Source organism: Tenrec ecaudatus, chromosome 2 (genome assembly GCF_050624435.1).
Source record: "Tenrec ecaudatus isolate mTenEca1 chromosome 2, mTenEca1.hap1, whole genome shotgun sequence".
In the NCBI taxonomy this organism is placed as follows: Eukaryota; Metazoa; Chordata; class Mammalia; order Afrosoricida; family Tenrecidae; genus Tenrec; species Tenrec ecaudatus.
Window position 1 is genome coordinate 184,838,808 of NC_134531.1, and position 16,039 is coordinate 184,854,846.

General features: G+C 42.1%; 1 protein-coding gene across 1 annotated transcript in view; it reads left to right on the top strand.

The window, feature by feature from the left end:
- RANBP17 (RAN binding protein 17) overlaps window positions 1-16,039 on the top strand; it is a 388,698-nt gene that overhangs the window by 288,027 nt on the left and 84,632 nt on the right. Inside the window, exons 19-20 of the mRNA XM_075543208.1 lie at window positions 4,485-4,588; window positions 10,473-10,561. Of these exons, the coding sequence (XP_075399323.1) occupies window positions 4,485-4,588; window positions 10,473-10,561 (193 nt within the window). The remainder of the gene's footprint in view (window positions 1-4,484; window positions 4,589-10,472; window positions 10,562-16,039) is intronic.

A 16,039-nucleotide genomic window follows, 5' to 3' on the forward strand; every position in this document is an offset into this window, starting at 1 on the left:
CCAGGAGGGTAAGGGTAAGGTGGGGGAAAAGGGGAACCGATCATAATGATCTATATCTTAACCCCCTCTCTGGGGGATGGACAGCAGAAAAGTGGATGATGGGAGACATCGGACAATGTAAGGCATGACAAAATAATTTATGAATGCTCAAGGGTTTGTGAAGGAGGGTAGGTAGAGGAGGGATGAGAAAAAATGAGTTGATACCAAGGGTTCAAGTAGAAAATGTTTTGAGAATGGTGATGGCAACAAGTGTACAACTGTGCTTGACACATGTATGTATGGATTGTGATAAGAGTTGTACAAGCCCCCATTGCAGATCAAGTTCATAAGTGTCGCGTATTAGCCCATATGTCAGATACCAATCTATAAAGTCCTCTTCAGACTCATGAAACACATACAATAACGCTGAATGCAGGAAGATCACAGGCCAGTGGGTGGGAAGTCTTGTGGATCCAGTGGCAGTGGAGGCATCTCAGCACTGGCAGGGGTCTCCACGTGGCTCCGCCAGCTCAGGCACTAGCATAGCTCCGTGTGTCTTGTCAGCTGCAGTGTCGCAGGGAGTAAGCCTGTGTCCTGCCTCCAGCAAGCTATTTATCTCCTTAGTGCCTCCAAATGAGGTCTTCAAGCTGAGACCTGATTGAGAGCTAAACTCTACCCTTTCACTCGTAATCCTATCAAATTGACAACAGATTATATGACTACCATAAGCAGCTATGCATAAGGAACACTCAGCAAAGAACTACTGTTGTCATTCCACAAATACAAGGGGTCTTGAAAAATTCGTGGAAAAATTGAATGAAAAGATAATGGAGTTTTTCCACCAACTTTTTTAAAATAATGTTTTATTGTGAATTAAGTGGAAGTTTACATATCAGATTCTCATTTTTACATTCAGCAACTTATCAAACTACCCAGTTGCTTCCCCTGGCCCCCACCTCTTTTCTTTCCTATCTCCCTCTTCTAGGATATCATCATACCCTTCACCCAAGTTAAGATGTATCTACCTTTAAGCCAGGGCTTCTTAAACTTTTTCCACTCATGACCCCCTTTCACCCAAGACATTTGCAACATAGGTCAGTGCTACCAGAACCAGCTCCCATTCATCATGTGTTTGATGTTGAAATAACGTTTTGGTCATTGAATGTTATAATGTTAAATTCTATTTAGAAATACAGACAGTAAGTAAGTAAGCAAATGTGTACATTAATAGCCAGTTCTAGTAAGCCCCGTCATACAAGTGAAGCAGTTTATGGGTTACAATGTGACTAGGGGACCGACCGGCAGGTGTTTCATGTAGGGTGACCCCAGCAGGCTTCTCTGCGGAAGTAGCATCACTGTCCCCAATACTCTCTAGTAGGTTTGCTCCATGATTTTGGTGGCTTGCTTTGTGCTTTGTGCCCCGGATAGCTCGGTAAACCTCAGCCATTGACTTCAGAAGGTGGCGTTTTTTTTTTTTATTTGTGATTCACTAGTCTCTGTTTAATGGTGTACTGAATGAAGGGTTCAAATGTTAAAACACTGAACTTCTCATTGTTCTGAATGGCCATCCTTTGCTCAGGAAAACTTTGCTTTCAAAAGGTATTGGGCTAGGAATGTAACAGTCACGCTTTATTTGATCACGTACTAAAATCCACTGATAAACTCAAGGCAACAAAGTGTTGCTGGAGCCTTTTAGTAAGGACCCGACCCTGTGCTGGGGGCTGGCTAACTATCTTCCAGTATCATCCCCACAACTGACTTTAGGAGGTAATGGTGGTGTTTTGATTACATAGGAGGATACTAAGGACTAGGTGTGTCAAGTGGCTTTGCCCCCAAACAGACAGCTCCCAGTAGCAGAGCCAGCACGAACGCCTAGAGCTTTCTGCGTTCACGGCTTCCCCCTTGACTAGCATCCCTGCCTGCCTGCAGTGAGCCTTCTTGTTCTCATTGATCACACCACACCTAGAAGACAAATTATCCTAAAGAGCCAGATTACATGGTTTAAATCGAATGGATATAAAGTTATATAATCAAAGATGCAATAGTGTTTGCTTTAATTATTTATTGTAGTTTATATCTGGCATAATAAAATAAGGTCTAAAAAAGAGGACCTGATGCGGAGGGCTTAAGTGGAGAGCAAATGCTTTGAGAGCGATTAGGGCAAAGAATGTACGGATGTGCTTTATACAAGTGATGTATGTATATGCATGGATTGTGATAAGAGTTGTATGAGCCCCTAATAAAATGTTTTTTTTAAAATAATAATAAAATAAGGCCTTTTTACGAGTGTACCTTCATTGAGCAAGTACTTTTGATTCACATTCAGAATTGCCCTAATGTATGCCAGGCCTTGTTCTGATGCTGTAATCCGAGGACTGCCATGTCTGCTGATGAGGCTGGTCTGTCAAGGCAGTTCCTCTTCACTATCACCCTTAAGGGCGGGTACCTTTAGCCTTATTTTGTGGATGAGGCAATCGGGACTCAGAGCAGTGAGTAAAACATCCAAAGTTAGACAGCAGGTGGAGGAACCAGATAGGAGTCCGTTTGACTACAGAGCCCTGCATCCAGCTCCTCCACTGAGAAGGGGAAAGAAACAGTCTTGGCTCTCGAGAAGCTAAACCGGAGCTATTAGCAGTGTAGGCTGATAGATAGAACATTTCCACACCTTAAACATGTGTTCTCACCTAATCCCCTCAGTCTCCCTTAACCAATGATGGGAATGGTGGCATTAGTAGTGTTATTATATGTACTGAAATGTCTGCTGTGCTAGGCAGACTGATAAGTGTTTTCTTTAGTAAAAAGTCCGACAAAATGCTATGGGGACCCAGAAGGCGAAGAGACATGACTTGCAGTAGGCGGAAAACCCAAACTCGCCACCTTCACGTCCATGCTTACTCACCACAACTCTTCCAGAAGCCAGGGTGGAACCAGCTCGGGTTCCTGAGACTGTGACTCTTCAGACTCTAACTCTTTAAGAAAGCCTTGTCTTTTTCTCAAAGGACGTTAGGAAAGTGACCATTTGACCTGGACCTTGAAACACGATGTCTTCTTTGTAGATGTCTAATGTCACCAAGGTATAACTGAAAGAAATAACCTTGTCACATAACCAATGGTCAGGGCAGGGGTTAGAATAACCTAGTTTGCCTTGCCCTTCACCTAGAACCTGACCCTGGTCTAGGGCAGTGTCTGGGATTTGCCTTTGATCAGATCCCTGATTTCTGTGGGGTTTCTGGGACTTGGGAGGAGTACGTGAGGTTGAGAAGGGGGAGAGAGAGGAGGTCACAAAAGATTAAGGGGTGTGTTGAATCAGCCACTCCTAGGAATCAAAGGATTCCGATTTTGCAGTTGATCTGCATTCATGAGCTTGGGCTTCAGCTTCCAAATCTGTAAAACGGCTTACCTGTCAGCTCTCCTCAAACGTTTGCAGGTGTCTGCTCACAGCAGTCACACAGATTAAAGGCCCCACCGTGGTGCCAGCGTTTCGATTCCATGAATACAGGGAGGAACCTGGCCGTTAGCAGAAAGTTCCTGGGTGCTGCTCGTGCTGCTTATTCAGGGACCGACGTTTGAGGACTGTTGAGCCCAGACCATCTCCGAGACACGCTGCTGCTTTTGGAATGCGCTTCTGAAAACTCCTCAGAGCATAAAACTCGGTGATGGCCTGCCGCTCCGTCTCCAACAGGATGTCACCTGGTACATAATTCCTCCTCTGCCTGCTCGCTTCTCCACTAGGAAAGTAGGCCTCATGGTCCCTGTAGTAATGAGAGAATCCAGTTTGTTGTGTGAAGGAAACCTCTTTTGAAAAGAATCCCTTATTTACCCCTTATCGTTGTGCTTATCCGGAAGAGAAGATCCTGTTCTAAGAGAAGATTCTGTTCTGACAGACTCGTAGAAAAAACTAGACTACTTTGAAAAGGCTAAGGGACAATGACTCCCGAGGTCCCTCTTCTCTGGAAAGAAAAGGAAGCCTAGTGCAAAGGAGGTGTTCCCGTGGAGAATATATACTTAAAATCCAAATGACCCGTGAGGGCTCCCCGCCTATTTGGCAGAGAGAGAGAAGTTTCCCTTCCATCTACTTAACAAACTAATAAAAAGGAACGCACAAACAAAAGAACCATAACTCAGAGCTATCTGGGCACCTGAGTCTGAGACGTTGGCTGTGCCGCCTGCCTTGAGGCAGTAGGGAAGCTGTGGGCCTCAGCGCTGAGGGAGGGGCTGTGATGCCTGGGGCGGAAGTCTGTTTGATCCAATCAAAAGCCGGGGGGGGGGGGGGTGGCTGGTAAGTAATTTTGCTATTTCATTTAGTGCAAAAGAGAAGGCGAAAGACCAGAATATTCAATGAGCCAGGCACAGAATGTGCCCTGAGTCTAATTGTAGAGCGACACCCCCCGCCCCGCACCCCGCTTTCAGGGGCATTTCTCAGCCTGAGTGGTGCACGCACTGCCGAGGCTAATGTACAGTAGCATGCATGTTAAACCATGGTGACCCTGTTGTGTCTCGGTCAGGTGAAGACGAGGACGCGTTTGAGAACTTCATGCTGCCCCTCACAGCCTCTTTTGAAGCAGCATTACAGATATTCAACAACAACTTTAAGCAGGAAGAGCTAAAGGTGGGTTTGTGTCTTGCCAAACACGTGGAAGGACCACTTGGAATGGTCTTTCCTGCATCTTTAGAATAATCCTTGGAGCTAGAAAAGCGTTTCACGATTATCTGTGTGTCTTGCTACCTCCATCCCCAGGCGCGTGTGTCTCTGGGCCGCGCTTTTCCTGTGCGCACTATTCTGATCGCTCACATGGAGTTGCATTTGCCTGCTGTGCAGTCCATGACTCGCCGGCACCGGCTTGTCTCTGGTGGCAGTGTCTTTAATAGAACGCTTCTTGTGGGCACACCGCGCTGAACATCCCTACTCCCTCATCTGAAGCCACTCGACAGCCACGGCTTTGGTTTCTAAGGGAATTCCCTCCTCTACCTGACATAGCATGTTTCATGTATTTATAGGGAGAAAATCACAAACATAGACATGCTAAGACAAAAGTACATCTCTAAATATATTTTTAAACAAGAATTTATATAAATCAGGACTTTATTAAATGGCTAGGCATATATGTATAAACAGGAGCTGGTCTTGAAGTATTGCATTCTTAAACGGAACAAAGTGATCAGGATAACTGATAGCTAAATAAGGTTTTTGTGTGCCTGTGGGAGCCATATTAGGATTGATTTGACAAGTCAGTTCAGCTGTGGCAAGAGTCATAATATCTAAGACAACATTATGTTTTATTAGTAAAATCCTTAAGTGTAGCAAGCTGTTTGTGACAAAACAGTCCCTTATTTTAAGATGGGGGGGTAGGGAGTACAAGATTAGCTCAATAGAAATAGCATCTCCTGAAGTTACAGCGTTTCGGCGGCAATGTTAAATAGATTGACACTGATTATTATTTTTAAAAGACTAATCATTGTACCCCAGAGAATGCCAGGCACCTTGTTGGTAATCCTTTAATCACATTTTATTGTTATTTTGATATATGTTAGAAATATTAGCTGTCATTCTGCGTAGCTCATCTTCTCTTCACACACACACAAAAATTAATATTAAGAAGCCAAATAAAAAATGGGTGGCTTCTGATGCTTAATTTAGGATAACTTTTACCCCAAAATAATTAGCTGATTACAATGCTTTTTCATTTAAAACCGAGTTTATCACAGAATTATAAAAGCCAAAAAGGACCTTAGAGATCTTCTTTGTGTTTATATTTCTGCCAAAATTCTCCACCAGTTTTCAATGTGTGTGTGTGTGTGTGTGTGTGTGTGTGTGTGCACTTTAGATGTCTCTGATTATTTTCATGATGATTACAAAGTCTTTTCAGCTTTAAGGTGGCTGCCGCTGCTGCCCCTTCTCAAAAAGATGGTTGAAAATCACCATCTTTATAAAAATTACATTTGTCTCATTTAAAGATTTCATTATACTCCAAGCCCGTTTTGATGTAATCCCATCTAGTTTGATAGAAACCATCTTCCTAGAGTCATTTTTAATGGACTTCCAGTGATATATCCCTAAACCAGCAAGTTCTTAACGACCCTGGAAAGTGACTGCTTGATTACACTTTAACGGTATTTGCAAATAAAATCACAAGTAATTAAGGGGAAATCTCCAGGCTTTTGAGCAAGTTTGATGCATGATAACTGCCTGATTCAGCTTCATCTAGAGTAATGCTGTGTAGGCAACAGCTACTGAGATCAATAGCAACGTAATGATAGTGGCAGAATTAAGTGAGTAACCTGAGAACTGCGCCTCAGAATGCATGCAGCTGCCACGAACCAGGGCCACACAGTGCACTCCGTGCTTCCGTCCTAAATGCTCATCAAAAGACGCCCTGCAGGAAAATGGAGTTAGATGCTCTTTATTGCTGATCGTGTCTCTTGCCACATTTATCAGGGAAATTGGATTAGCAGTTGGCAGCTGCAGGTAGACAAGATTCTGCAGTGATTAAATATGCAGCTTGGCTGCATTTGTTGTGACAGACCTTTAGTAAATTCTACTGTAAGCACCATCTGTCTAATTTGTATAAAGAAAACTTGGTGCTTTAAGCTACCGGTAAAGAACTAAATCTGTTGCTTTATCATAAACAAAACTTTTGCACTAAATGCTTTTAAATGTAATTTATTAGGTTAAGGCTATTTTTCTATCACGACGAATAAATAATACATGCAAAAGTGCTTTTAGGGACTTCATTTTGCAAGGACTAGAGATAAAAACAGTTCTGTTTTGGTCTTCAATAAAGTATTTAGTATTCCGATCCACAGGAGGGGATGCTGTTAAAATCTCTCTATGAAAATGCCGCAGGACTGCCAAATTCATTTAATTTGCAGCCCTTCCCAGGCTTTTCTCACTTCTTACTTATAGATATTTTTGAGATGCAGATTCCTGGATGAATGTGAACACCGAGGACCCGTGTTTTCAAATTGAAATATAGTTGTGAGGGGAGAGAAGGCTGCAAAACTCCTGAATTTATAGCTTTGTGCCTTTACTTCATCCTAATAAAATTGAAGAGAACATTGAATTTTTGTCTTGGGCTTTTCTCTTCAAAGTAAAGAGGAAAAGAAAGAAAAGGCTGTGACAAAGCCCGGCTCCAGAGCATGATTTCAAAAAAAATTCCCCCCTAGATTGCATGTATCATAAAATGTAGTTCAATACTCTCCTGACTCATACATCATTTCTGATTTGACTATGATGTCATCGGTTTTAAAGGAAAATGAATGAAAACTTCTCGGAGGAAGAAGAGCAGTTAAATAGGAACCTGCTATCTTTAGACCCTTCGTAAAAACTCCACAATGCTAAATTATTTAAAATCCTTGATTTTCAGCATGCGCACATTAAAAGTTTTCGCACTAAGTGCCAAATGTTGCAAACAGCACTTTAACAGAATGATTTTGCTTTGATCCCTGTAGCAGTTCCTGAATAATTTATCACAGGTTATTGCCTTAATTCTGGAGAGGGATAGAGCAATAAAGGCAGATGAAAACACTCCAGTTGAAACACCTTGGGGCCTGCTCGTTCCTCTGACACGGCTCTTTTGTTGGGACTATTTAGAGGTTATTAAGATGTGTCTCCAGAATTAAGAGTATGCTGTAAGGATGAAGACAGCCATCTTAATTCTAAAGACAAAGCACAATGACCCTTCACCTCCTTTTTCTTTGTTGTTATTATATAGGAGAATTATGAGGATAATATTATAGCTGCCCCCAGTAGTGCCACTACAGTAAAGGGTCTGTCAGACTTTCCATTAGAAACCCTGTTTGGGGGTCAGGGTGGAAGGAGCCGCGCTTCAGCTGTTTCCCAGCCCATCAGTCTCACACTTGGCACACAGACAACTGTTCACATCCAGCGGACGCAAGCACTCAGCAGTTTCTCCTTGAAATACCCAGAAAGGAATCCTTAAGATTAAATACCCTAGACTTGCCCCACTCCTCCAAACAGCGTCACGGAAAATAAAGGTGTCTCTCGCTTTTGAAATCAGCCCTGTCGAGCAATCATAGTATGTGGAGAAAGGCAACTTTTGAAATCAACCTCTGTACTCTTTCAAGGGAGCTCTGGTGGCACCATAATTGAAAGTGATCGACTGCTAGCCAAAAGGTCAGTGGTTCGACCCCCTGCCACTCGGTAGGAGAAAGCTATGGCAGTACTTGCATGATAATGTATGTCTGTGGGAAACCTATAGGGCCATTCTCCTCTGTCCTATAGGGTCCCTGTGAGTGGGACAGAATCTGCTTGACTGCTGTGAGTCCAGGGTTGCTACTCTCTTAAATGAGATGGTAAACCATGGCTCTCGGTGCCCCTGCATTTCATTCAGACCAGCAGCCCTCCCCCCACCCCACCCCCGAGTGTTTAGTACCCTGGTTGCACTCCTAGTCAACAACGTTGCTGTCTCCTGCCAGAGCTCGCTCTGTCTCAGCTCTGGAGAAAGTACTCCTTGGCTCTGTATACATGCGTTTGTAGAGATAGTGACGTATTCTCTGTTTCTTTGACTTAAAGGGGATTGTTTGAGCATAGGGAATCGGTTTCCTGCATTAACACTTGGTTTCCCTGCTCAGTCGGACCTGTTAAAATATTCATTTAGTTATTGTTGTACGATACCTCTGCTCTCTAGTAGCATTTTCTCACATCAAAGTTTGGTATAACTTCCTAGCAACATTTGACTGAATTACGAGCACCTTTAGAGTCCCTGTCAGTTGGTTCACAGTGCCCCTTTTGTAAAATAAGAGATCGTCTAAGATGCTATTACTAGCAGCCCTTCATACTGGGCACCAAGGAAATAAAACTGGTCACTCCTCCCTGTTGATTGATTTACAGTTGAGTTGTGGGTGCCTTATGTGTTTGTGAGAGTTTAAAACTATTTGAAGGATATCCTGAAAGTGCACATTGAAATAAAATAAAACAAAACGGCTACTTGAATAGACTGCAGAGCCAAGCAGTCAGAACAGAGTTTGGGGAAGAAGGCTTGTTAGAAGCCATATTTGGTGCCAACCGCTGGAACAGGCGTCACGTGATGAAAATGGGTTGTTGTCAACATCCAAATGGTTCTTTATTAAAGTAGCCAGTCACGTGAAAACGGCAAGGAGGCGGGAAGCCCAGTCATTGATAGAACAAGCAGAAATGCTGTTTTCATATTTACAAACTTGGCCAACCTTCATCCAATGACCTGCTAGGCTCTGTACAAATGGAATAGTCTTTTGACATCCAGTTCTGCAGAGATAGATACCCGATGTTCTGGCAGACAGGCAATTTCATATGCTTCTCCAAAATGTTAGTTAACTGCTAAGTGAAGACTCACTTTATCCATGATGATGATCGTAAAGCCCTTCCTAAAGAGGTTTTCATTTATTGACAAGATGCGAGGAAAGAAAAAAACCTGGTAAAGAGAAAAGCTCAACTGTCATTCTCTGACTGTTTCCACTGAACCAGTATCTCCAAAAATCACAGCAGCATATCTCAATTATCACACCCCCCTTCTTTTGCAATTACGTTTACTTGTACTTTTTCTTTTGACATCTTGGCATCTGTTCGTGGGTTTTCTTTTTCTTCCCAAGCTTCATCTTAAGGACAACTCAATTAAGAGTCCAGAATACAAGTCAGCTCTCCTTCCTTCTAGAAATAAATTCTTGGTGAAGATCTAGTACACATCAGGCTCACTGCTAGGCATTTTTTCCCTATGCTTATTTAATTTATTCCTCAGGATAACTGGAAGGAGGGAGTTACGATCCCCTATTAGAGATGCAAAATAAATTGCTAATATGCTTTGCCTTAAGTCTTACTAGAGGTAAGCAGGAGTATTGCTGAACGCAAATTCAGACCTTCTGACACAGAGTATAAAGCTCTCGTTCCGGCCACGTTTTCTTCTGGGTATGTCCTGGCACTTGTAGGAAATTGAAGTAGGGTAAGAAGCAGGCCAGTTGTCGGTCTGTTTCAGTAAACTTTTTACATTTCAGAGTGGCTTTATTTTGCCCTACCTAAGTGGTTGAGAATATTTATTAGGGATCGTTAAAAGCCCGTGTGTTTCCATGAGAGACTCCAAATCATGTACAAGCTGATGCGGTTAAAATTTGCTATTATTAAATAATGTCTAGACCATGTACGTTTCTGCTTTGTGGAATTATCAATTCTGGGGTGTTTTGGGGGGAGCTGTTGTTTTTTTTCTTTTTTCAATTTAGTATTATTCAGAAACAAAATATATTAAGAATTTAAATGTTCCTAACCTACTGGAATTATTACTTCACTCAATTTATAAGAAACCAGGGTGGAGTTGGTCAGCAGATTTGATGGTCTGTTTGTTTAAAGAGCCTGTGAGTCTATGGTTTTCTATAGAAAGGGATCTGAGCAAGACATTTTAGCTAATGAATCAAAATCAGATATGTGGTCATTATTGCCTGATTATTACTCCATCTGCTCTGCGCTAACGTGAAAATCAATTACTGTGTCTCTTTCCCACTGACAGCGTATGCTGATCGGGCTGGCAAGAGATCTTCGAGGGATTGCCTTTGCACTGAACACAAAGACCAGCTACACCATGCTGTTTGACTGGATGTATCCTTATTACACTGTGACAATACCAGCTCTGTGCACAGAGGGATGCCAGGCCCTCGCTCTCGTTTAATAGTAGGGCACAGTAGGGAAGAGGAAACAAAGCTAAATGAACTAATGTGTAATCAGCTAAAAATTACAGCACAGTGGCAGCAGGCAGATAACTGAGCACAGCATTTGGAGACCCGGCTCTGAAAGGTCACTTTTTGGGTGCCATTAAATATTGACAATGTAAAAATCACATCCCCAAATGATTTGTGTCAGGGTTTCAGGGGTGCTCTGCCTGTCCTCTGTAACTTAGTTAGAATCGGTGAGTCCGCCCATTGCACATTTTCCCGGAGATTTGAATCTCTACTCATCTCAATTAGCAGGGATGCGCATTATCACTTCATCTCTTTGAGGCTTAACTCATCCTGCTGTAGTTTTTCATCATCATGAAAAGATTGATGGACAGGAAAATGTTTAGGATTTTGCATCCAGTGTAAAATTTGAAATAACCTTGGCCACGGCTTAATGCAGACCAAAAATAGATATCTTTATAAACATCCCACCCAGAAATGCTTCCTCATGGAAGAGCGAGTGGAAAGAACATGGCCTCTGGTGTCAGGCAGAGCAGGCTTAAAATCCCAGCTCTGTTTACTGGTCAACCCAGGCAAGCCCCTTCACCTCTCTGAGTTTGTTTCCTCATCCAAAAAAAAAAGATAATCCAGCATCATAGGTTTTTTTGGGGTTTAAATAATGCATTCTGCTCCTTTTGCCAACTATTCAATGGTTATTAATTAGTATTGTGTGGGAGTTCATATTGTAAGGTCCAGGTCAGAGCACAAAAGAAAAATCCTGTAACCTGATCACTAATTCACTTTCAAACAAACACTCTTTCTCAGTGATTCTGTTCGGGCCTTTCTGTCCTAATTTCAATAGCAAAGGAGACTCTTCAAAAGGTCTGTTTCAACTACTGATACCACAGTAGCAGCCAGAAAGATACTGAAAAGGGGATCTGCGAATATTTCAGGTCGCGTATTTTAGGGACTAATTACATTAAAGTACTTTTTAAACGATTAATTTGAGTAGTTTTTGTTATTATTAAAGCCAACTCATTGGACTTATGTGCCCGTGGAAGGGCGAGAGAGAAGACTTTCATATCGCTGAGGAAACATGTTACTGAGACAAGGAACAACACAGTGCATTAAGCAGATCTGTTGCAAAAGTGTTCCAAAGCGATGAGGTCACTTTGAGGACTCGGGGCCACCTGCCCCAGCCGGGGTGTTTTCACTCTCCATCGGCATGTGCTAGCTGGCCGTCGAATGGGAAAGACTGAAGAATAATTGATGCCTTTGAAGTAGGTGTTGACGAGCAATGTCAGCTATGCGGTGGACAGCCAGAAGAATGACCCATTCTGCCTTAGAAGTATATAGCCTTATACTTGCTAATACTCCCGAAAGTGAGGCTTTCAAGACTTTGTCTCACGTACTGGAGGAGAACATCGTGTGGGTAAGGCAGTCAGCAGAAAAGAGTAGGTCCCTCAGTGAAATTGATGGAGACATCATTGCAACGCTGCCCCCAACACAGCAAGCCATGATTCTGAGGACAGTGCAGAACTGGATGATCGTGCTTTGTCCTGTTGTACTCGATCGCGCCCAACAACAAGACTGCGCATGTACCAAAGCAGCTCCCCGCCATCGAGTCTGTACTGACTTGTAGCAGCCTGCTCTGGGTTTCCCAGGCTAACTGTTGATAGGAGTAGAAAGCCCAGTCTTTCTCCCTGGGAGCTGCTGCTGCTGCTGCTTTTGAACTGACGAGCATGCAGATCGCAGCCCAGGGAGTCACCACCACACTGCCAGGGTTCCACACTGTACATGTAAAAAGACTGTAAATGTTAACCTTCATTTAACCATGAGAGCCAGAATAGTATATATCCCTTTTATTCTGTAAGCATGCATAGCATCTAGCTAGCTTCCAAACTGGAAACTCTTCATGTATTTGAAACACCATAAAAACCTAATGTTGACACTTCAGGATTGATGACCTTGAAGCCGACTCCAGCCCGGGATGCTCAGCCCTTCCCGTTCATGTTTGCCTCGCTACGGTTACAACCAAGCATCGAGGTCAGAACCTTTCCCGCAGTGTCAGAGAACTCGAGATGGCTGCCAAAATTGATACTGCCTAAAAGAGGAGAGACAGTAACTTAAGTTGGGTCTTTTCTTTTCTTTTCGTAATTTAAGTTTTAAATGAAGCCTTCTCTGTTTTCCTCACTTAGCTCTTTCATCTCTTTGGCATCTATCGGAAATGAAACTTTTGTCCAGCAGATGGCAGAAAGCAGCAAATGGAAACCCTTTGGACGAAAATATTTTACTTTGCACTAGAAACCAGTGTCTTCTCCATTTGACCATACATGTTGATGTTATTGGGGTCAGGGGCGAAGGGCCAAGTGTCAGTTATACAGGAAGCTGAGTTAGATTGCTAAGCCGGGCTGTGTGGTGCCTGCCTTGCTTATAATAATTGAGTTTCAGCAGCAAATCAGCTTCCTTGGGAAAAGGCCAAAGGCTTTTCATAATTGTATTGACAACAAAATGAATATGATAAATGGTGTTCATTCAGCGGAGACAAGATTTATAGTTTTCCTTTGGGCAAAGGATGAGGAGCAAATATTTATAATAATAGTAAAATTTGTTTAAAAGTTACATTATTTGATCATTCAAAAAGCTTTATTAAAATATTTTGAAATACTTTAAGCAGTTTCAGGTGATAAAGTACAAATCCTTTCCAAACTATTCCAGTAATGCAAAAAAATGAATAAGTATATGATCTAAAAAAGAAAAACATGGATATGAAAGTCATTTGTTCTTCCTGAAATATTGATATGTCAAACCGTCAGTGTTGATTCCCACATTACTGCTGGGGAAAGTTCATTTGCCTTTTATCCGCATCAGTGTGTGTTCTTTAATTTGTTATACGGACCTTAGCATGCAGAGGAAACATCCTATAAGGCACATGTCATCTGGAAGTCAAAATGCATTTTATTTATGGAGATTATTTGATAAAATGCTATTTTAGTGGTTAGCTATTTAATTCACAAACAGTTCTATAAACACTGACTGCATTAACTGCTACACAAACTGCTACATTGCTTATGACTCTGTCCTACCAAAACTAAATTCCCTGAAACTACGCAGCAACTGTCTTGATAAATTGTTTCCACTACCAGAGAATTGAAGGAGGATCTCTGAAACGCTTCTTTGCCCCTATAGTGAGAACATTACAAAAGCATGCATTTTGCCTTACGGTGCACTTAAGTCCTGGATTTAAATTTTTCCTTAACTAGGTTGAGATTGCAGTATCAAAAAATCCTGAGAGAAGTTGGGGGAGAGAGAAGGGGAAAAAAAGATTATATATATGACTTCCTCATACTCAAGTCATTTAATTCTCAAATCTGATCTTTTACCCACTCAGTCAGTCGGCGCTCTTTACTAATGACCAACCCGTGAACATTTACCAAGACGAGGCAAAGCAACGAGAGAGGTAGGGAGCCCAAGCTTCAGAATAGGGTAGTCTCATAGAGGTCAGACCTGGCTGCCCCACTCAGCCTGTGGAGTGGGGTTAAGGGTAAGTCATTGAATGTTGCACATTCTTCCACCGCAGAACAGGGCTAGCAATACCTATCTCACGGGCATAAGACGTATCTGCCGAAAAGTAAACACTGTTACTGTTAGCTAGTTTTCCTAATTATGGAATGAAACACAGGCGTCCCATAAGGTCATGTATCCAGCAAATTGGTCTAAGGTCTGTGCCATGTGGTCAGAAGGATGTGATAAGAAGATAGCAAATAAATCCTTAAAATGGGCTGATAGTGTGGTAGAAGAAGTCAGATACCTTCATAAATAACCAATATGGAGCCGAGCAATTTCATTATGCTGGGGAATCAGGGAAGACTCCGTAGAGGTGGAGCGTCTCCACATGGCTGAAGATTGAACCATATGGAGATGAGAATGACAGGATATCAGTCGCCCTAAATTAATAAAATGGAGTGCTCTTTAGAAGCTCGCTGTCTGTTCCCATAAAGAGTCTCCGCCCCAGAAATCCACAGGAACCATCCTCCCTTGTCCTATAGGGTTGCTGTGGGTCGGCATTGATTCGATGGCAGTGAGTTTGTTTGTTTGGAGTAACAAGTTCTATGTTAAGAATTAATAAGAAAATATCAGCATGGAATGTATAGGAAAGCTTGGAGTTGTCAAAAAATGAAACAAGAAGCCTTTGGTCTGTGCCAGGAATGACCTTTGAAGAAGAACAGGGTCACGGTCATCTTCAAAATGGACATTTGGAGATCTGTTCTACAGTACAAAAGGGGAGAATGTCCATGCTCCAACAAGGAAGACCATCAGCTATCATGAAACTGTAGGCACGTGTCACTGGTGCCAAAAATGTACAAGACTTTTAACAGCTTCTGCAGTCTGAAGTTGATGAAGCTTGCCATCAAGAGGCCTTGATAATTAGTGGTGAATATAATTGAAGCATTAGAAACAAAAAAGGATCCGTAGTAAGAAAATAAGGACTTGGTGGGAGAAATGAAGCTCCAGATATTACGTGATAGAATTTTACAAGATCAACAACTTATTCATTGTAAATACCATTTTTAACAATATAAATGGTCCCCTGTACACATGGTCCTCTCCAGAACGAATACATATGAATCATATTGACCACATATATGGAGGGAGGCTGGAGAAGCTTAATATCATTGGCTAAGACTATGCCAGTGGCTGACTGCAAAACAAACCATTAAATGCTCATGAAAATTCAAGTTGAAGCTGAAGAAATAACAGGTTTATGAGAATTAAAGATGAAAGCAAGTGTCATCTTGAATATAGCCCACCTGAGTGTAGAGACCATCTCAATTAGAGATACAAAGCATCGAGCACTGATGACCAGACCAGATGAGTTGTAGGATGACATCAAGGACATGATGCATGAAGAAAACAAAAGACTATTACAAAAACAGCAGAGATTTTTGAGTTTTGTTCCACATTTATCTCCCATTCTTCAGAACCTTCTAATATGATTCTATTCAGAGCCAGTGGGTGGTCATAACCTGGCATGATCTAAGTTTTCTGGTTTCGTGTGATCCATTAGTCCATTGGAATAACTGTGTCCATATGTCTTCACTTTCCATCACGCTTTCTTCCAGACACCTCCAAGACTATGGCCCTTTGGGTCTGGTATTGAACTCACCTCTACAACTTAATTTTTGGGCCAAACGGCAAATATGTGTAAGAGGAGAAGAACACTGGTGAGGTACACACATCCTAGAATAGTCAACCATTTGAGATCAAAAGAACAGCGGTTACCCAGTGACAAAATTCAGAATGTTTAGGAAAGAAATGAGAAATGGAAACAGGATCCAGAAAGGAAGTTGGGTGAGTGATGTTACGGTGTGGGGACTGCAGTCCCTGAGATGAAGCAAAATATGCATGAATTATTGAATGT